This window comes from Meriones unguiculatus, chromosome 1 (genome assembly GCF_030254825.1).
Source record: "Meriones unguiculatus strain TT.TT164.6M chromosome 1, Bangor_MerUng_6.1, whole genome shotgun sequence".
NCBI classification, from domain to species: Eukaryota; Metazoa; Chordata; class Mammalia; order Rodentia; family Muridae; genus Meriones; species Meriones unguiculatus.
In genome coordinates, this window is record NC_083349.1 from 75,107,910 (window position 1) to 75,129,617 (window position 21,708).

The window sequence follows — 21,708 nt, forward strand, 5'->3', positions numbered from 1 at the left end:
CTGAGCCATCACAGGTTAGAGACCCAATGTACGTATGTACACTGGGCCAATGGATTCTATGCCAGATACTTAGCTACTTGCTCTTTTACTTATTCAGCTGTGTGTGTGTGTGTGTGTGTGTGTGTGTGTGTGTGTGTGTGTGTGTAGGCCTCACCCAGTAGCTCAAGTCTCAAATACATGATCTTCTGCCTCTGCCTCCTGATTGTTGGGACTACAGGCACATGCCCCCTCTGCCACCTGCTTTAATTTATCGTTGGCTTTCCATAGTCATCTAGAAAGAAAGGAAGCCAGCACCATGCTTCCTTGGCGGAGGCTGCAACATTAGGCCATCACTTTACAGTGTGCTTGGGAGCGATGCATATATGCGTAGAACTGTGTGCTGGGGGTTGAGACTACTTCTCCGAAACACTGTGTGCGAGAATAATGTTACTGTTGATTTTCCGATTAGTGCAGAAAAATTCTGCAAGCAGCTTAGTCACACCTGTCTGCCTGGACTTGTGGTCTTCCAGAAGCATAGCAAGCGAGTTTGCAACAGGTTCTGAAAATGCTCTTCATAGAACTCTTTACACTGAAGGTGAACCCAGTAAGGGCTCAATTTAACTTTCAACTCAACCAGAGAAAAAGCAGGTTTTTTTTTAGACACATGGTGTATTTATCCAAGTGCCCGTCATCATGGGGATAAAACAGATATGTGAACTGTACAGAGACAAGCATAAGCCGTCAGCTACAGTGACTAGAAAAGAGATAGAGGAGAAAGAAGAAGGTGGGCAACACTCTCTGAAGAAGGCCTCGTCCTTCAGACACAAACAGAATGTCAAAGGCAAGGCCAGGAAGAAGCATTATCACAGCCAGCTGCTTTTCCTTAGTGGAGAGCAGAGCCCTGAGCGCTTAGCTGCAGCTAGCCACCTCCACACACCTGTCACCCACAGCCTGCCGGTGCCGACCACGATGCCCTGCTCCTCAGCGGTGAACAGTGGCTTGGCAGCTTCAGAACTGACCTGAAAGCGCTGGCTCTGGACTTCCACCATCTGGGCACCTGAAAGAGCAATCTGTATGGCAGATTAAAAGTGCTGACTCTAAGCAGCACTGAGTCTCTGTTTCCACAACTGTTGTGTCTCCCGCTACCAAACAGTGGACTATATGTGCACCAGGACCCTCATCCCTGATACCACAACAATAATACAGACATTTGAAAACAAAATGGTTTTGGTGACAGAGGTGGTTAGGAATTAAAGCTCACAATTTACTCATTTTTCTTTTTCTTAAGAAAACCTGGAAAGCCAGGTGCGTTGGTACACACCTGTAATCCCAGCACTCGGGGAGGCAGAGGCAGGTGGATCTCTGTGAATTTGACACCAGTCAGGTCTATAAAGTAAGTTCAGGACAGCCAAGGCTACACAGAGAAACCCTGTCATGAAGGAAGGAAGAAGAAAGAAAGAAAGAAAGAAAGAAAGAAAGAAAGAAAGAAAGAAAGCACTCAGTTTTACTATTTGACAATTGTGGTGGTTTGACTAGGTGTGATCCCTATGGACTCATGTGTTTGAGTGCTTGCCCCATAGGGAGTGACATTACTGGGAGGTGTGGCCTTGTTGGAGGAAGTGTGTCACTGTGGAGGCGTGTTTTAAGATCCTCAATTACATCATTGTATTTGTTGTGTTTTTGTTTTGTTTTTTTCTAAAAGAATGCAACATGGCACCAGCAGCTTCCTCTGAAAGAACACACCTTCTTTGTAACTGCATTCTGGGACAAAGCAGAGAGAGTGGGAGCATTCTTCTCTTTATTTGTGAGAGTGAAAATGAACTCATTTTGATTTTTCTCTCCACATACCCTCTTCAGCTGATCTTTCTGACCATTGCACTTGCTACTCTTGCCTTCCTTCCAAACTTGGACATTTTGTGCAAGTGTTAACAATCTTTGAGTGACAGTACATAACTGTTTTCTTGGTCCATCTGTGGCACTTTGTTGAATGTGAGCATTTCAGTTTCGGGCTTCTCAGAACAGCACTGAGTTTATCCCCCATTCATAGTGTGTGTTTCTGGAGCCCTTCCTGAGTTAGACCTCAATGGGAACTGATGAGGGTGCTGGCCAGCCTCTTGGCAAGTTCTTGCTTCTTCAAATAAGACATCTCTACAGACCCACTTTGGCACCCCACTCTGCTCCAACGCTGGTACATTCATCATCCTCTTCCTTTATCTCAACCTCCAGAAATCCTCCTTCTGTGATGCAATGCTTAGCCTCTTCTTCATATTTGGTGCACTTCCTCCTACAAATGCCTCAGAAGTTTTGCCTCAAAATTTGTTCTGTGGGATTGGTGTCTCTGGGATTTGGTGCTCAGAAGAGGGAGTTCCACGTTCTAGCAGGAACCATCTGTGCCAGTGTGTTTTCCCATGGGCCAGTCTTAGAAGGCCCAATTGTTATTTGTTTTGCTGCATCAGAATTCCTGACAGAAGCAACTGGAGGAAGGGTTTATTCTGGCCTCTGGTTCGAGGAGCTTGTGACAGAAAAGGTATGGGGCAGGAGCAAGAGGCATTGGTCACACTGCATCAACAGGCAGGAAGTAGGGAGTAAACAGGAACTGGGCTTGGCTGTAAAACCCCAAGTCTCATCCACAGTGACCCACTTTTTTCAATGAGCCTTCATTTCCTAATGGTTTCACAGTCTTCCAAAACTGGGTCACCAACATATGGGGGACATGTTTTGTTCAGACCACAACAGTGTGTTCTGTGGTCCCAGAATCAAGGTCTTGCTTCCTGCTGTCATGACTTTCCATGGCTTCCACCACTCCCTGTCACCATAAACTTGGCAAGATTTCCCCTGCCTTTTCCCAGGCTGCTGTCTGTCCCTCACTCCATAAGAGACTGCCTTGCAATTTGATACCCCAGATGCCCCAATAAACTATCTTTCCACCCACAGAGTGGTCTAGTTTGGTGGTTTCACTCATTACAGTTAGCAACTGAGGAAAAACAAAAACACTTTCAGTGAGAAACTTTTTGTTTAAATCTGTACAACCCCTGACAGTTTCTTGGAGGTGGGAATTACATGTGCAGCAAATGACGGAGTGCCACCATTGCAGGATACAGGTAGGAGGAGGGCCAGGGCAAACACAGTTGCCGAGGGGAGCTAGTCTGCGTCCATTCTAGCTGACAGTTCTTTTAGCTGTCTGCGTTTGCAACAATTCCCTTTCGTTTATAAATATAGAAAAAAAATTGTGTTGTGCTTGGGGAGATTGCTCAGTGGGTAGAGCATTTGCTGTGTATGTATAAGGCCCATGTAACTGCTGGTGGGCATGCAGCCCTCCTGTGGTCTCAGCACTAGGCAGGCAGAGATGAGGGGATCCCAGAGCAAGCTGCCTTACTAGGATAGTCAAATCACTGAGCTCCAGCTTCCGGTGACAGCCTGCCTCCATGTTTAAGGTGGAAGGTAACAGAAGAAGACACCAAGTGTCAACCTCTGAATTCACATAACATGTGTGCACACCTGAAGGTGCCTGTCCTCAACACACGTGACAACACATCCAGGGGCGCATGCACAGCCCACACACGGAAGATGCAATTTTTCCCCTTGAGGGAAGGGGTGAGTGCAATCAACATACGTTATACTCCATTCTCCAAGAATTTACTCTTTTAAAACATGTAATTAAGAAAATTCTTGTTGTTTATCTCTGCATTGATTTGTTCTCCATTAAATGTTTTTCACATACTATAAAAAAAGAAAACATTCCCACTTCAGAACATCCATCTTCTCTCCTATGAAGCACAGGTAATTTATCAATATCCAAACTCCCTGATAAATTACATTAAAAACAAACAATCAAGAACAAGCAAATGAGTAAGCAGGTTTTGTGAGTCTGAAAAGATTCCCCTACCCCCTATGTGTCATTACGTGTCCCCTGTGTGTTATTTGACAGCATGTGGGATCCAGCACAGATGCATTTGACAAATGCTCACTGCGTGAATGAGAAAAATGAAACAAACCCCTTAAACACCTAAAAACAGCAGGCAATTAAGGATTTTTTTTAAAAAAAAATGGTGCTAAGAGGACTGTGGTGAGAATTTAGAATTTGCCTAATTGGAGAACCCTTGGCTGGTTTTGAAAACTACAGCAAGTGGCTGAGAACCAGGGAAAGCTGAGTGCTCTGTGAGTGGCAGGCACTGTGCCCTCTGTGAAAATGAGGGAGCAGACATTGGAAAGCAGGGGGACACAGCCAGAGGAGGTGGGGGAGGGAAAAAGAGATGCAAATACGAGAGAGAAAATGGAGAAAGAGATAAGGAGGGTGGGAAAGGAGAAGGAAAGGCTGTTGACAGTGTGGATTTGCGATTGGTTCTGGGCCCTGGTCTCTGTTCTCTTGGGACTAGCTAAACTGGACATTGGCAGATATTATAGTCTTTTGAATATAATAAATATTCTATTCCTTGCACTAACCTTAATAAGCCTGTATTCCTGGAACTGAAATACTTTTGATCAAAATATCAAGGGCTAGGGAGGTGCTCAGTTGATAAATTTATTTATTGAGTGCCAAGCACTCAATAAAGACCTGAATTCCAATCCCTAGCCAGCATCTATATAAAAGCTGGGTGTGGCCACTCACACATATAACCTCAATGCTGAAGGTGTGGAGATAGGGGGATCCCCAGAACTCACTGGCCAGCCAGTGTAGGCAAACGGGTGAGCTCCAGGTTCAGTGGGAGAGGAAGATAGCAGGAGTTGGCCTTTGGCTGCCACCACATTCACACACAAATAAACCTGCACACTGCCCCTCTGCCTCTTGGTGCTAACTCTTCTCTATGAACACCACAAAGGTTAGAAAGCTCATGTTTTATTGTTTCTAACTAAGCTTGCAATTCTTTAGAGGGAGCCTCCCTCTGTTTATGAATGTGAAGTCTATGAAGTGAGCTGCTGTGAGAATGTTGAACTCACCCACTTTGACTCTGCCTGTGACCTCCCCTTCCGAGTTTCGAGCATTGACTGTCACATTCTGAGTTGACTGCAGAAGTAGAGATGAGTCCTAGAGAGGATTTACAAAATTAGGAAAATACACTTTTATGTCTACATATAGCTTACAATTACACTTTCTATATAACTGCAGATACAGATCTATAGATATAGATATTACTGGGACTCTATATGTTTTCAGCAAAAACATTTAAAACCTCAGATTTACATTAATATCAGGATATAAATATATTAACTTTTAAAAATAGATTATAACAATCCTTTGAGTTTATAATGTTTAAAAATACTGCTCCTAACATGTTAATTAGTTCTCAAGGCAAACAGATTCTAATTAGCAATTTATCTTTGCCAGGACATTCAGTTTTAGTTGTCATTGTTATCTGGGTTCAAGGCATTTCTGGGGGATACATTGGAGAATGGTTAGATATTCTACAAGAAATACCATGATGTTTAAGTGCAAAAGTTTGCTCACAAAAAGCAAAAATCATGACACAGAAAGACAGAGAATGCAGGCCCAATCCGCTGTGTGGTCTGAAGAAGATGTTCTCTCTTAGAAGGTAGTGAGGGTGGAGGGGGCTAGGAGGTGGGGTGGTAGGATGGAGAAGGTTCATCAGTGGGTATGAGTCACAGTTCTTCAAGAACAAGATGTTGTGGGGTGCAATGGAGCAGTGGAACCATAGTTAACCGTGACTCACTGCACATTTCAAAAAGATAAAAGACATCACTTTTTCAGTGCTTCCACAATAAAAAAATATAAAAAAATTACAAAAATTTGGAGGAAATATGTTTGACCTAATTTAAACATTACCCAATGTATATGTGTGTTGGAATACCCCAAGGTACTTTTGAATATTTAAGTTTTGGGTAGGTGAGATGTCTCAGTAGATTTAAAACAAAACAAAACAAAAACTTGCTGTGCAAGCCTGAACACCTGATTTTGGTCTCCAGATCCCATATCCCATCATGGAGAAAGAGAGTCAACTTCCAAAAGTTGTCCTCTGATCTTATACAGGCATGTGCATGCACATACACACAGTAAATAGAATTTTTAAAAAGTATGTAATGTGTGTTTCCTGAGTGTGTGCTTAAGAGTAGAACCACTATGACTGCAAACTTGAGTCCTCATGGCCATGAGGTAGGCTTTCCCCAGCCCCACATGCCACTTTTGAGCATGCTACATGGCCAGAGCAACAGGGAGACATTCTTTCAGCTCAGCACTGTAGATCACTGTGGAGTGGCAAACTCTTCAGATCGATGATTTTATGGAGAACTACTCCCTAAAAAAAGGGTAACCAACATATTGGCTGTCAAAGGTTTCTCCAGGGCACATCTGTTCTGTAATTGTATATCCTGATTGACATCAGTGTCACATTGTGAGCCTTTAACACGTGGTTGACTAGCCTGACTTTCTTTCTAGTGGTACTCCCTGTTTTTCTCAAGGCACTCTGGAAATGACAGCCTGATAAAATATAACTGAAAATTGTTAATTCTAGAACATTCCGTTTGCTATGGTTAGCTGCCAGGTCCTACTATCTGCTGTCTCTCCCAAATACAGTGAGGGATCAACCAGCATGACTTGGGAAAGCAAGGAGAATAAGATCTTGTATTTCAATTTATTCATGCCCGACTTTCTAACAAAAACTTGTGTTCATTTTCTTTGTCCTCGTGTAGCAGTGTCCTTAACATTTCCAAGTGCCACTGCGGTTATTGTATGTGCTGGAATAAGCTCAAATCTAGCTCACGTATGCATCAGCTTGTGTTACAGGCCATCTGCATGCTCCTTCTGCCAGTAAGATTCCTAGAAATACTACAACACAACCATGGGCAAAACTTCCCCTATGCTCTGCTCTCTCTGATACCTCCCTTTGTGTCAATACCGTGACTCTTGAAGGACTCTAATAGGCCCAAGCTTGGCAAACATGGCTCTAGCAGGCCTTGCCCTTTCCCCATCCCCTCTGCATTGCTAAAGAGTTGGAATGCATTCCTAAAGCTAGCCACCAAGGTCTATTCCCTTCTTTAGCCACTTCCTCCCACCAAGTTCTTCCCACTTCCTCCCACCAAATTCCAGCTATCAAAGAATTGAAGTTCAGCAACCAAAAATCCTCTTTGGCTCACCTAGTTAACATACCCAATCAAAACAAATCTAGTGGGGGTTTGAGGGATGGAAAGGGCTTGGGGGGGGTGTCTCCTTTTCCCATTATAAACTACCATTTGCCTATGAGCCAAGTCTGTCTCCTCTCTATCCAGAGGGTGTCCTTTGGTCCTCCAGGACAAATGTCCCTCCCTTCCTCTTGCTTGCTCCCTTCCCCTTCTCCCTTGTCCCCAGTCTCCTGTCTTTGTATCTTACTCCCTGCCCTTTGTCCCTCTGGGGCAAATAAATCTCATTTTGCTGAGAACTTAGTCTTGGGGTGTCTTATGACATTCCAGTCCTTTCAATTCTCATTCTGCTGCTGGTAGGAGACCCTGAAGAATTTTCTGATGGCTCTTTGGGAGTATCTTTACTTTGGTCTCTGTGATCCTTCTTTTTATATATGATGAATCTCAGTCTCTAATGCAGAGTATCTCTGTGACAGAGATTCCTTCCGAGCTCCTCAGAGTGCTCTGAGTCAAGGCTGTTTTAAGCTGCTTGCACCAATGGAGGGATAGTCAATTGTTCTGGGTAAAGATTTTTATATTTATAGTTGTGAGCCTAGCCTTTAACGCTGAGCCATCTCTGTAGGCCCTGGGTAAAGATTTTTAATCCTAAATTATATTATTCTTTTATAACTAAATTGCTGAGGATACTGAACTCAGAGCAGAAGAATTTAAGAATAAAATCTCTATAGCATGTATAGTAAGGTAAGGTAAGGTCTACCGCCCAATAGCACATTGTGAGACAGAACATACCATGAATGTGTGGACACATGGACTTGTTAAAAATCCCCTCTGAACAACAGAATTTCTGTGCTTAACTGTTACTTATTTTTCACAAGTTATGTGAAATACAATCTTCTTACCACTTGGGAGCATATTTCCTTGGCATATAGAGGAAATAAAAATTCCGATTCCCCTTCCAGGTGAAGTCCGTCTGCTGTAACATGCAGGTGACCCATTCCTATCTGTTAAAAAAGAGAGAAAGACATGAAATTGTCCATTTAAAATTTTTTTTCACTTCTCTTTGGTTAACTAAACATATACATTGCATCTCCATATATTCCTTCCATTTCTCTGTGTTTCTTCCAAATGTCTATTTTAAACTTTAGTTGTTTATATTCAGTATTCGTTCAAAAAAACCTTTTGTAAGTACAAAAGTCTACTTGGGAGATACATATAAGATTTAACAAATCATTTTATAATAAACAGCTAAAACTCCATGACCATCTTACTATTACTTTTTTTTCATTTTATTGATTGATTGATGGACTGATTGATTGCATGTAGGATCATATGTGTCACAGTGTCTGTGTAGAGATCAGAGGACAATTTGCAGGAGTTGGTCCTCTTCTTTGGTTACCTGGGCCCGGAAACAGAACTTCGATTGTCAGGCTTGGCAATAAGTCCCTTTGCCTACTGAGTATCCCTCTGTGTGGGGAGCAGAGGAAACTGCCAAGTTTCTTCAGGAGTGCTCTAGGCACAGCAATCAAAGGCCAACTGGAGAACTCCTTATCAGTGGTTCTCAACCTTTCTAATGCTGTGACGCTTTAACACAGCTCCTCATGTTGTTGTGACCCCCAAACATAAAATTTTTTCATTGCTACTTCATAACTGTAATTTTGCTACTGTTATGAATTGTAATGTAAATATCCGATGTGCAGGATATCTGATATGTGACTCCCAAAGTGGTCATTACGCAAAGGTTGAGAATCACCAACTTACAACAATCCCTACAATAATCCTTACAACAGGGACCAAACCCACCTGTTCATGAGTTCAAAACCAACTGATTTGAAGCCTTAATTATACCTGAAGACCTCCATGGTGCATTTATAAGGTAATAGAAGGAATGCTGGCCCATCTCTTTCACCATCTTCTACTGGTTGAAGCAAACCATAGGCCCACCCACACTCAAGGGTAGGACTATGGGGAGTGTAACTCAGAGGGGAGGGATCATGGAGACATCTTAGAATTCTGCCAAGTAGGTTATTAAAAAAGCAAATAAAGGTATTTAAAAGTAAAGGTTTGTAACAGTGTAAGGCATTTAGTGGCTACTATACTAATCATCTAATTGTTTTTATAATGCAGTGCAGATAATCATAAAGTTAAGATTCAGTTCCGCATGTGATTTGGAGTCTGAGTCCACAAAAATAAGAGGCTAACACTTGTTTAAAACTCCATAAGCAAAGTATATGGGCATAAAAGCATCCAGGAAGGACCACAGAATCATTTGTTATGTCAAGTGCCCTAGAAAAGAAAGAAGCTGTGGTAATTTGGATGAGCCACCTGAATGGGTTCAGGAAGTTGAATCCTTGGTTCCCAGTAGATAATAGCACTGTTTGGGAAGGTCTAGGAGATGCAGCTTTGTTTTTGGGAGTGTATCACTGGGGTGGGATCCAAGAGTGTATAGTTTTGCCTTTCACTTCTGATTCATTCTCTGTTTTGTGTTTGCTATTGAAGATGTGAGCTTTTGGCTTCCTGCTTTGACCATTATGCCTTCCGGATGCTGTCCATCCCCACCATGATGGTGGGGTCTTATACACCTGCATCTGTAAGCCCAAATAAACTTTTCTTCTATCACAGCAACAGAAAAGTAACTAAGGCAGAAGCAAAGAGCATAAAAATAAACACTTCATTCAAGCTTTCACGCTGAGTTGTCCAACCGTTTTGTTGAGAGTTTTGATTTTTGCCACATCTCCTATTGACTGCCACATTCTAGAACATGCCACCATAATTCTGAAGGTACACATGGCTATTGCGAAGGGTCCCAGGCCCTCTGAGGAGCTCCAGTCACATTAACATAGAAGAAGTAAAGACGTAAAGAAGTAAAGAAGAAGTAAAGTGGGTTGGTAGTTGAATAATTAACATGGCATTACTACACTGATCAAAGCAAAAAAAAAAAGTCCCTTTGCTAATTTGCTTTAGCTGTGGTGTTTTATCATAGCAATAGAAAAGTAGCTAATACATTTTCAGCTGTCCAGCCTTCATGAAAAAATGCTGGGCCTTGGTAGCCAATACCATCATGCTGCTGCAGAAGTATTATCAGTATAAGTTCTAACCTAGAAATCATATTCCATGTTGTCTAATGTTAATATACTCATGTTAATACACATATTAATATCAATATGTTAATACACATATTTTATAATAATTTCTAATAATAAAAATAATAATATACTGTAGTAAATAAAATTATGATACTCTATACTAAATATATTCAATGCTTTTGAGCTATATTTTAATGTTATGAGTATTGTACCAGAATGTGTGGAAATAGAAATGTTTATTATGTGAAGAGTAATGATAGCTATTGGCTTAAGCCATGGCAGGACAGAAACAAGGGCACAGAAAATGTAGGACTTACTGAGTGCATTTCATGCTTGAACCTCAGACTTTAGCTATCATTCTTGGAGAGAGCACACATCACACGCTCAGCTGCCTGGGAAAAAACATACCGACTAGACTGTGATGTCCTTTGTAGTAGTATTTTTATCTCACTAGATGTATCTTGCCAAATGAATGTATTCTACATTAAATGAGAACCCCCATCCCCAAAGGCACAGCACAAGGGCTTCTTGGGACATACCTTAATGTAGAGTACTTGCCTGATATGCAAAAGGTCATGTGTTCATTTCCCAGCACCACAACATGTACACAAAACATCAAGGCAGATAAGGTTGTGCAGTTATTTTTAACATGTGGGAATGTTTAGAATAAATTCTTTAAGACTGCTGGCATCTTATTTTCTAAATCTATTGTGGACATTTAAGTGTTTGCACACATATTTGTGTGCATCAAAACAGTGTTTAAAACATGCAAATATTTCATTGCTCTGGCTTGGGCATGGTTTAAGTGTGTCCCTCCATGGTAGTGGTTCTCAATCTGTGGGTCATGATCCCCTGGGGATCAAATGATCCTTTCACATGGGTCACCTAAGACCAATAGAAATATTAGATATATACATTATGATTCATAACACTAACAAAATTACAGTTATGAAGCAGCAACGAAAGTAATTTTATGGTTGGGGGTCACCATAACATGTATTAAAGGGTGGCAGCATTAGGAAGTTGAGAGCCACTGCTTCAAGGCCTCTTGTGTTGGCAGCTTGGCCATTGAGGATGGCAGCTCTGTGGTGGGTATGGATTTTTCAGAGGTGGGTCCTCATGGCAGGTCCTTGGGTCAATGGCAACTCCTACTTGGAAGAGCCTGAGATATTTGTTTAGGGGCTCTAGTTAGTTCTCATGGAGGGTTGTGATAAAGGTCACAGCTGCTCCCCACTCACTCTGGCTGGTGTGATTCCTCCTGCCACATGCTTTCTTGCATTACTACCAGGCACGTTGAGGTCCCCAAACCTCCAAAATTGTGAGCGAACAAAGTTCTCCGCTTTTTAGCCCAAGTCATCAGCTCTAAATGGGACATCTCTATAATCCTCCTTCCCAACGGGCTTGATGGACATCAGGGAGGAGGAGGCAGAAAGAACGTAAGAGCTGGAGGATGAGGAGGTGAACTCACAGCAGCAGTGGTTACCTGCGTGGATCAAGGCAGTCAAAATCCTGTCCTAGACAGGTAGACGGTCTCTGGGGTGCAACCCTTACTGTGGAGCTATGACAGTGGATAATGGCAGAGGGAGAGAGTCATGCATCTTACAGGATGTGACTACCCTCAGGAGATCTTTATGCTCCAGTGGATGGCCCTGCATCCCCTCACAAATGGGCAGCACTGATTAGATTTAGTGGGTTATTTTTTAAAAAATGACATAAAATTGAAAGTTGGATCTTTTAAGAGAAATATGGGGAGAACTGGAGGGGGAATGGGAGTAGATGAGATCATATTTTAATATATACATGCATAAAATGATCAAGAATAAAGAAAAGAGTTAAAAAACTAAATGAAAAACAACAAAAAAACTTCTTTAAAAACAAATACTTGCTTCACATACGCATTAGGTAATTTAATTAAAGAAGAGTAGGTATGCAAATGCTAAACATACAGGATTGGAGACATGAGGAAAAAAATTGTGATTTATATACTTCTATAGACTGTATTCTACAAATGACCATAAAGATATCTTGAACCAATCAACCACAAATTCAAGATTAGAGTTTTCTACCATCTAGAGATAATGACTAATGAAAAGTGCAACATGATAAAGAAAAAAAAAGTCTATATCTATACCTCTATAGCTTACAGTGAGTCAGAGAAAGCAAAAATGATGCCATTTAGCTACTGAAAACCCTGAGGCAGTCAGGAAGCTTCTATCCACACACGGTTAAGGCAATAATCCAGCAAACACATTAGGAGCATGCTCAGAAAGTGGTAATACTCACTGGAGAAAACCACATCACTTTTAGAATCCAGATTGTGAGAGCGAGGTTCACGATGATCGTTGTTAGCAACAGAAGAACGAAGAGGTAAAGGCAGCGCTTCCTCCAGCCGTAAATGCCGATCTTGTAGACAGGCTGGCTCTCAGGCCTCTCGAGGTGGAAGCCCTCAGTAACTGTGGTATACTGTTCTCGAAACATCTTCTCGGGGAGGGGAGGAGGCAGAGGTACAGGAGAAGGGGAGGAGGGAGGAGAGAGAATTTAGTTGTCAAAACTGATTTATTATGAATCTAGAAAACAATTTTACTCTAGACCTAACCAGAAGCTGGGTATGGTGTGGACACCTGAAATCCCAGATGCTAGAGAAGGGTAGGGAGAGCAGGAGTTGGAATACTCATTTACAAGACGGCTTTGTTTAAATAGTAAATAGAGAGCTGTGAATCAAAAAAATGCAGCAAATCTAATGTTTATGTAAAAACACTGATGATTTATATCTAATGTGCAAGTTATACAAACACTGATATTTAGGGCCAGGCAGTGGTGGTGCACTTGGCAGGCAGAGGCAGGATCTCTGTAAGCTGGAGGCCAACCTGGTTTACAGTGCAAGTTCCAGCACAGCCAGGGATACACGGGGCACCACGCTCACTCCCACCCCAAAGAGCTGATTTTGTTTGTTGTTTATACTGACACCAAATACCTATGGAAAAGGAACCTAGAAATTCAGATAATGTCTCTCAGATACTTATTCTAATCAGCATGGGCAGACGGGCAGCTCCCCAGTGCTTTGAGGTCATGCAATGTGGAATTCATGCTCGCACGAAATTGTAGACCTGAAAACAAACAGCACTATTTATAACCTTGTACAACAGTAATGGAGGGAGTGAATATTCTAGAACTTCATACATAAACTCAATGACATGGAACTAATTCTGTAGTATATATATATATATATATATATATATATATATACTGAACAAATTTTAATTTTATAAACTAGTTTTAAATGACTTACGTTAGCATTAAAAATTACACTTCCTGCTCACTATCCTTCAAAATATATTTGTGTTATATTTAATTATTATTGACTTTAAATGCATCACTTAAATCTAAATATCAGGGGCTTTTTGGTTTTTGTTTTCTTTTGGTTTTTCATTTGTTTGCTTGTTTTGGGTTTTTTGTTTGTTTGTTTTTGGTTTTGGGTTTTTGAGACAGGATTTCTCTGTGTAACCCTGGCTGTCCTGGAACTTACTCTGTAGACCAGGCTGGCCTTGAACTCACAGAGAACTGCCTGCCTTTGCTTCCCAAGTGCTGGCATTAAAGGCGTGCACCACCACTACCTAAATATCAGTATTTTTTATAACTTGTACATTAGATATAAATCATTAATGTTATAGAAACATAAGATTTACTTCACTTTTTAATTCACAGCTCTCATTTGCTATTTAAGCAAAACAATCTTATAGATGAGTATTCCATCTTGCACATTCTTTGATTCTTCTTTTAAGAAATGATTTATTTTATGTGTAGGAGGGTCTTGCCTGCATGTATGTCTTGAGCCATGTATACTCAGTGCCCAGGGAGGCCAGACAAGGGTGTTGGACCTTCTAGAACTGGAGTTACAGATGCTTGTGAGCCATCATGTAGGTGCTGGGAGGTGAGCTCTCTCAAGTTCTCTGGGAGAACAATAACCACCTTTGCTCCCATCGCATCTTTAATTCTTATTATACAGGCTGATGATTGAATGAACTGTCCATTCTGTCTTCCTAAATAAAGGCTGGTCAACGACATTCCATATTTCAGCCAGCCCTTAATTACAGGTCTGCTCTAGATAAGATACTTTCAGGAGTTGGGCCAATGTAACTAACAAATGAACCCTGCTCCAAAGGAGTTAACAAGACATACAGGGAGCCAGGTACAGGGCTGTCCACTTACGCTCCGACCACTTAACACCTCAGACAGCAGGGACTTTAGTTCAAGGCCACATCGAGCTATATGGCCAGACTATCTCTTTTTAAATTAATTAATGTATTCATTTATTACAATTTATTTTCTTTGTATCCCAGCTGTAGCCCTCTCCCTCATACCCTCCCAATCCCACCTTCCCTCTCTTTTGTCCTCCCATGCCCATCGCCCACCCCCCAGCCCACTGATAGCGGAGATCCTCCTTCCCTTCCATCTGACCCTAGCTTATCAGGTCTCATCAGGAGTGGCTGCATTGTCTTCCTCTGTGGCCTGGTAAGGCTGCTGTCCCATCAGGGGGAGGTGATCAAAGAGCCGGCCACTGAGTTCATGTCAGAGACAGTCCATGTTCTCATTACTAAGGTACCCACTTGGACACTACATGGGCTACATCTGTGCAGTGGTTTTAGGTTATCTCTATGCATGGTCTCAGAAAAGACCCTTGTGCCCAGATATTTTGGTTCTGTTGCTTTCCTTATGGAGGGAATGTCCTCTCCAGGTCTTTCATCCCTCCCTTCTTTCATTATTCCCTGGATTCATAATTCCTTCTTTCAATAATTCCCTGGATTCTGCCCAAAGTTTGGCTATGAGTCTCAGTATCTGCTTTGATACCCTATTGGGGTAGAGTCTTTCAGAGGTTCTCTGTGGTAGGCTCCTGTCCTCTTTTCTCCCTCTTCTGATGTCCATCCCATTTGACTTGATTGATCATCTTACCCAGGGTCCTCCTTCTTGCTTAGCTTCTTTAGGTGTACAGATTTTAGTATGTTTATATGTATATTATATTATATTATATATTTAATATCCACTTGTAGATGAGTATATACCATGTGTGTCTTTCTGTTTCTGGGATACCTCACTCAGGATGATCTTTTCTCAGTCCCACCATTTGCCTGCTAATTTCATAATTTCTTTGTTTTTAATTGCTGAGTAGTATTCCATTGTGTAAATGTACCACAAAATCTGTATCCATTCCTCAATTGAGGGACATCTGGGTTGTTTCCAGATTCTGGCTATTATGAATAAAGCTGTATGAACATGGTTAAGCAAATGTCTTTGTTGTATACTTGAGCATCTTTTGCATATATGTATAGGAGTGGTATAGTTGGATATTGAGGTAGCACTATTCCTAATTGTCTGTGAAAGTGCCAGATTGATTTCCAAAGTGGTTGTACAAATTTACACTCTCACCAGCAATGGAGGAGGGTTCTTCTTTCTCCATATTCTCTCCAGTATGTGTTGTGGCCAGACTTTCAAACAAACAAAATGCCAAAACTTTGTATTGCTTGCAGGGGGTAGGGTGGAAGACATGTTAAAAAAAACTTAGATTCTTGAAAACTTACAAATTCAATTATACTAAGAACTCAAAGGGTGAGTTATGTCGTTTACAATTACAGAGTTTATTGGATCTCACATATCTGACAGATCATACTAGATGTGTACTGGTATCTTAGTTTGGGTTTCTATTGCTGTGAAGAGCCACCAGGACCATGGCAACTCTGTTAAAGGAAAACACTTAACTGGGGTTGGTTTACCGTTTCAGAGGTTTAGTCCCTTATTATCATGGCAGCAAGCACACAGGCAGATGTGGTGCTGGAGAAAGACCTGAGAGTTCTATATCCAGATCCACAGCAGCAAGATGGGAGAGAGAGAGATGCTGGGCCTGGCTTGAGCATCTGAGATCTCAAAGTCCAACCCCTACTGATATAGTTTTTCCAACAAGGCCACGTCTATTCCAGCAAAGCCACGCCTACTCCAGCAAAGCCGTTCCTCCTAATAGTGCCACTCTCTATGGTCCTATAGGGGCCATTTTTATTCAAACACCCATAACTTATAAGTATATTCTGCTTGTTAATCAGTGACACAAACAAGGGTCATCTGGGAAGAAAGAAACTCAATTGAGAAAATGCCTTCATCAGATTGGCCTATAGGCAATCTGTGGGGGCATTTTCTTTCTTTCTTTTAATTAAATTTTTATTTTTATATTAATTACAGTTTATTTACTTTGTATTCCAGCTGTAGCTCCTTCCCTCATTCCCTCCCAATCCCACCCTCCCTCCCTCATCTCCTCCTTGCCCCTCTCTAAGTCCACTGATAGGGGAGGTCCTCCTCCCCTTCCATCTGATCCTAGCTTATCAGGTCTCTTCAGGACTGGCTACAATGTCCTCCTCTGTGGCCTAGAAAGGCTGCTCCTCCCTCTGGGATGGGGGGAGGTCAAAGAGCCAGCAGTTGAGTTCATGTTGGAGACAGTCCCTGTTCCCCTAACTAGGGAACCCACTTGGATACTGAACTGTGATGGACTACATCTGGGCAGGGGTTCTAGGTTATATCCATTCATGGTCCTTGGTTGGAGAAACAATCTCAGAAAAGACCCCTGGGCCCAGATATATTTGGTCCTTGTGGTGCTCCTGTCCTCACAGACCTTGAGAGAAAAATTCTCAACTTCATATGGAGAAACAACAACAGAAAAAAAACCCAGAATTTCCAAAACGATCCTGTACAACAACAGATCATCTGGAGGCATCTCTGTCCCTGATCTCAAGCTGCACTACAGAGCAATAGTAATAAAAACCACATGGTATTGGCATAGAAACAGAATGGTGGATCAAAGAAACCTAATAGAGGACCCAAAAATAAACCCACACACTTATGAATACTTGAGTTTTGACAAAGAAGCCAAAACCATTCAATGGAAAAAAGACAGAAACTTTAACAAATGGTGCTGGTCCAACTGGATGTCTACATGCAGAAAAATGCAAATAGATCAATATTTATCACCCTGCACAAAACTAAAGTCCAAAGACCTCAGCATTTTCTTGAATAAAGATTGATGTTGGAAGGCTTAGCTCACTGTCAGCAGGTCACCTTTGGCCAGAAATAAGCCTGGGGAGTGAGCCAGTAGCCAGAATTTTCCCATGGCTTCATTTATTGTCTCCACGTTCCTGCTCTGACTTCCCTCAGTGATGGTCTGTGGGAAGGACCTCTATGCCAAATAAACATTTGTGTGTTCATTCAGCAGCAGTAAAGAGTGTCTTACTACTTTTCTATTGCTATGAGAATACACCATGACCAAGGTGACTTACAGAAGAAAAAGTTTATTTGGGGCTTATAATTTTAGAGTCTTGACCATGATGGCTGGGAGCACAGCAGCAGGTGTGTAGCCATGGCACCGAGAGCACTAACTGAGAGCTTACATCTTGAGACACCACCACTTGGGGAGGGGTGGGGAGATTGACAGACAGACAGAAAGACATGCAGGATGAGAGAGACAGACAGACACAGAGAGAGAAAGATTGGGAATAGGTCAGGCTTTTGAAACCTCTAAGACCCCCCCCCAGTGACAAACCTCCTTGGTCTTCCCAAATGGTTCACCAACTGTGGACCAAGCGTTCAATTATATGGGCCATTGGGGCCATTCTCATTCAGACCACCACAGAGGGCAAACTAAGGTAGCTCTCAGAAAACACCACAGAAGATGCAGGCCAGGGAGGCCAGAAGAAAGACACCCAAGTGCCTGCTGTGGGTGCTACAACTATAGACAAATGTGTGATGGAGAGATGGAAAAGATGGAGTATGTGGTGGAGAGATGGAAGAGAAAGCAAAACCAAGAGATTCATATACCGTGGAGAAAGGTAGACTGTAGCCATATCTGGGTCCTGCTGCAGCTGGGGTCTGGGTTGATGCTGGTGGCCTGAGTTATCACCAATTGCCAAGCAGATCTCTGTGGTCTGAGCTGCCACTGGAGACCATGTGGATATCTGAGGGCCATGCTGCCAAGGGAGGACATGCCAATATGGGTGGCCTGCACTGCCACCAGATGCCATGGGGACATCCGGGCCCATACTGCTGCCAGGGGCCACTTCTCCCTGACCCTGACTGCTCCATCCACACAAGACTGACGTGTGAATGTACCTTGGAGCAACGGCCATTCTCTGCATGGATTTACAGGACTGAGCTATAAACATGCATGCATGTGTGCATACATGTAGTCCTTTTCATAGTGAAATGAATAATACGAACTTATTTTCATCATTGTCCCAAATTCATGACCACATTCCAATGACCAAATAGTTTTAGGGATAAGCATCAGATAGGAACGAGAAAGTTGTAACTGGCCGCAGCAGGAGTAACAAAATGCTATGAGCAGCTGCTGAGGGCTTAGACCCAAGCCGTCTGCACCAGGCAACAGTGGGAGCCTACTACACAGTGCTTCCTTCTGTCATGTGACAGGGAATGCCTAGAGCTTTTGTTTTTGTTTTCTGGGTCATTGTAGAGGGTGCTTAATTTTCCCGTATCATGTGACAGCGGCACCTTCTGTGTTCTCCTCTGTGCTATCCTGGGAATCTGAGTGTGGTGGTTGAAAGACCTAATGCCTTCACGGTTCTTCCTGTGGATGGAAGCTAGGTGCCTACGGTTCCCTTCTGTGTGATATCATAGTAGGCACCTGCTGTTTTCTTCCTAATATGTCACAGCAGATTCCCAGTGTTTTCTTCTGCATCATATAATAGTTTTCTGTGACTGTCTACTTCTGTATGTGACACTCGGCCACCTACTGTTCTCTTGCCTGCACTATGAAGACTCTACCTCTGTTCCCTATATTTTTGGTCCAGCTATCAGCCACGTGAACCTATTTCCAGGATGACTGCTGTGTAGCACAGTGTGATCAATTGGGGTATATTACCAGTCTAGACATAGAGACTGGGAAGGCATGATATCCAAGCAAGCCACTATGTCTCAAATATTACAAAATAGATGCAGATGCCCAAAGAGAAACCAGTGGATCACCTAACCTCTACACACACTGATCACACTTCTCATTAAAGGAAGTCAGGGCATAAGCTTAAGCAGGAGCCTAGAGGTGGAAATTCATAGGCCATGGTGGAAAGCTGATTACTGGCTTGTTCCTCATGTCTTGTTTGGCCTGCATTTTTATACCACCCAGGACCACCATCGCAGATATGGCACCACCCACAGTGAGCTGGACCCTCCCACACAAGCCATCAATAAAGAAAATGTCATGTCCCTCAGTCATTCTCACAGGCTAATCCACTAGAGGCAATTCCTCACCTGGGATGTCTTCTTCTTAGGTGACTCTAGTTTGTCATGTAAACAAAAGCTACATTCACTATTCAAACCTATGGTAACATCATATCTATTAGAATGGCTATTATAAAAAAGACAATGGATCGCAAATGTTGGTGAAGTGTGGAGAAAAATGTAGCTCTTTCATAGTATTGGTGGAATGCGAATTAGCGCAGACATTACACACTTTAAAATATGGGGTTTCCTCAGAAAGTTAAAAACAGAACATCCATATGATCCTGCAATCCTGTTACAGGCTTATCCATAGCCATGGGAACTGAGATCTGTGTGCCAAAAAGACATGAGCATCCTACATCTACTGAGCAGTAGTGACAAAAGCCAAAGTACAGAATCAACAGTGTGCTGCTTTTGATGACTGGGCAAAGAAAGTGCAGTACACGTTAAAACAACAGAATGTTCTTCAGCCTCAAGAAGGACAAAATCCTGTTGCTTATGATAGCACAGACAGTATTGGGCATTGCAATGCTAAGTGAGATAAGCCACACACAGAAAGCCAAGCACCACATGACTTCACTTGTGTAAAATATAAAGAACTGGGCATGGTGGTACACCCTTCAATCCCAGCACTCAGGAGGCAGAGCTGGGCAGATCTCTGTGAGTTTGAGGCCAGCCAGGTCTCCATAGTGAGTTCTAGGAAAGGCAAAGCTACATAGTCTCAAAAAAATGTTTCATAGAAGTTCAGAGTGGAATGTTGGTTTCCAGAGGCTGGAAAGGTCAAGGTAGGGAGGGATGGAGAGAGGTTGATCAACAGATGCTAGGTTATATTTAAGACAAATAACATCTTGTTGTCTGTCCCACAGTAGGTTAAAAATAATCTTCATTGTCAAGTTGACTGGATTTAGAATGACCTAGGAGCTACACCTTTGGATGAGAGTATTTCTAGCCAAGTTTAACTGGGAAAATATCCACTCGGAATGTAGGTGGTAGCATCACATGAACTGGGATCTTGGACTGAATAAAGGGTGGGGGACCAACCGAGCACCAGCATTCATTTCTTACCCTCCCTGATTTGTGACTGCAAGTATAATGGTTAACCAGCTGTCCCTGCTCCTGCAGCTATGCCTTCTCCACAGTGATGAACTACATTGCTTCAAACGATGAGCTAAAATAAACCTTTTCTTTCTTGGGTTGCCTTTGGTCTGATATTTTATCATAGCAACAAGCAAGTTATTACCTGTGTTTTAAAAGATGCATCAGATGTTTCAAAAATATCCAGAAGCTAGAATTTGGAGTGCTATCACTACAAAGAAGTAATAAATATTTAAGATAATAGCTATGCTGATTGCCCTGAGTTCATGTATAAACATATTAAAATATTATACCCCATTCTGTAACTGTACAATGAGTTAATCAGAAGAAGACTTTGCAATGCCAGTTTACTGAAGTGATTTATTTTTATGTGCATTTATGTTTTGCCTGCATGTGTGTCAGTGTGCACCAGTCACCCTAAAGTCCAGCTCACTTAGCTGTTTTGAGGGAGATTGAGAGCAATCTGGCATGCTTTATAAAGCCACAAATAATTGTCTTGTCCTTGCAGAGCTTGGTCACCAGAACCCTGACTGGGGTGATGAGGAAATGAAGAAAGGGCAGGCACATGGACACGGAAAAGTTGGTATTGGGTGCTCTGGGCTATCTGATGGAGAAGCCACAACATCCCAGAAGCCCAGGGTATTCATTCTATACAGTTGAACAGAGGATGGGGTTATTGCATATAGTTGAACACTGAGATGGGCTTGTAACATATAGAAAAACAAACAGTTATGCTTAGTTGAAAAGGGAGTCAGGTTTAGCTATTCTCAATAGGAATAGTCAGGGGCAGGCAGAGAAAGCTTTAGTGGATTTTCTTTACACTGTATCAACACCCACACAGAGCCTATTGGAACAAAAATTAGCCTAGCCCTGGAGATGCCTTCCCATTTCCCATGGGTTTAAGGCATCAGGGCCCTTGACATGGCTGGACCCTTATCAAACAAAGCTCATTCCCTCAGGCCTTTACTTATCCCCATTTTCCACTCTCCACCTTCCCCCCTCTGTCCTCCCAACCAGCATCTGTATAGCTCTGTCCTTCTCTGGCCCAAAGACAAGGCCCTATAGTTCTGTGGTTCTACCTTTGTCATTTCTTCCCCTATAGATGCCTTTTGATTTTGTCATTATTGTGATATAGAGAAGTTTCTGAGAAAGTCTGAACAGAAATAGTTGGTAGTTTGTTAGGAGTTTAGCTTAATCAACTGACTATATT

At 42.2% G+C, this 21,708-nt stretch overlaps 1 protein-coding gene across 2 annotated transcripts in view; it reads right to left on the reverse strand.

Moving 5' to 3' along the window:
• Window positions 1–21,708, reverse strand: part of LOC132656808 (gamma-sarcoglycan-like) — a 61,041-nt gene that overhangs the window by 9,344 nt on the left and 29,989 nt on the right. Inside the window, exons 3-6 of one of the 2 annotated variants that reach the window (XM_060391951.1) lie at window positions 12,417–12,611; window positions 7,950–8,051; window positions 4,918–5,005; window positions 917–1,036 (exon numbers count right to left, since the gene is read on the reverse strand). In XM_060391951.1, coding sequence (XP_060247934.1) covers window positions 917–1,036; window positions 4,918–5,005; window positions 7,950–8,051; window positions 12,417–12,611 — 505 coding nt within the window. Of the gene's footprint in view, window positions 1–916; window positions 1,037–4,917; window positions 5,006–7,949; window positions 8,052–12,416; window positions 13,241–21,708 lie in introns of both variants that reach the window. The other variant, XM_060391948.1, reaches the window with a different exon arrangement.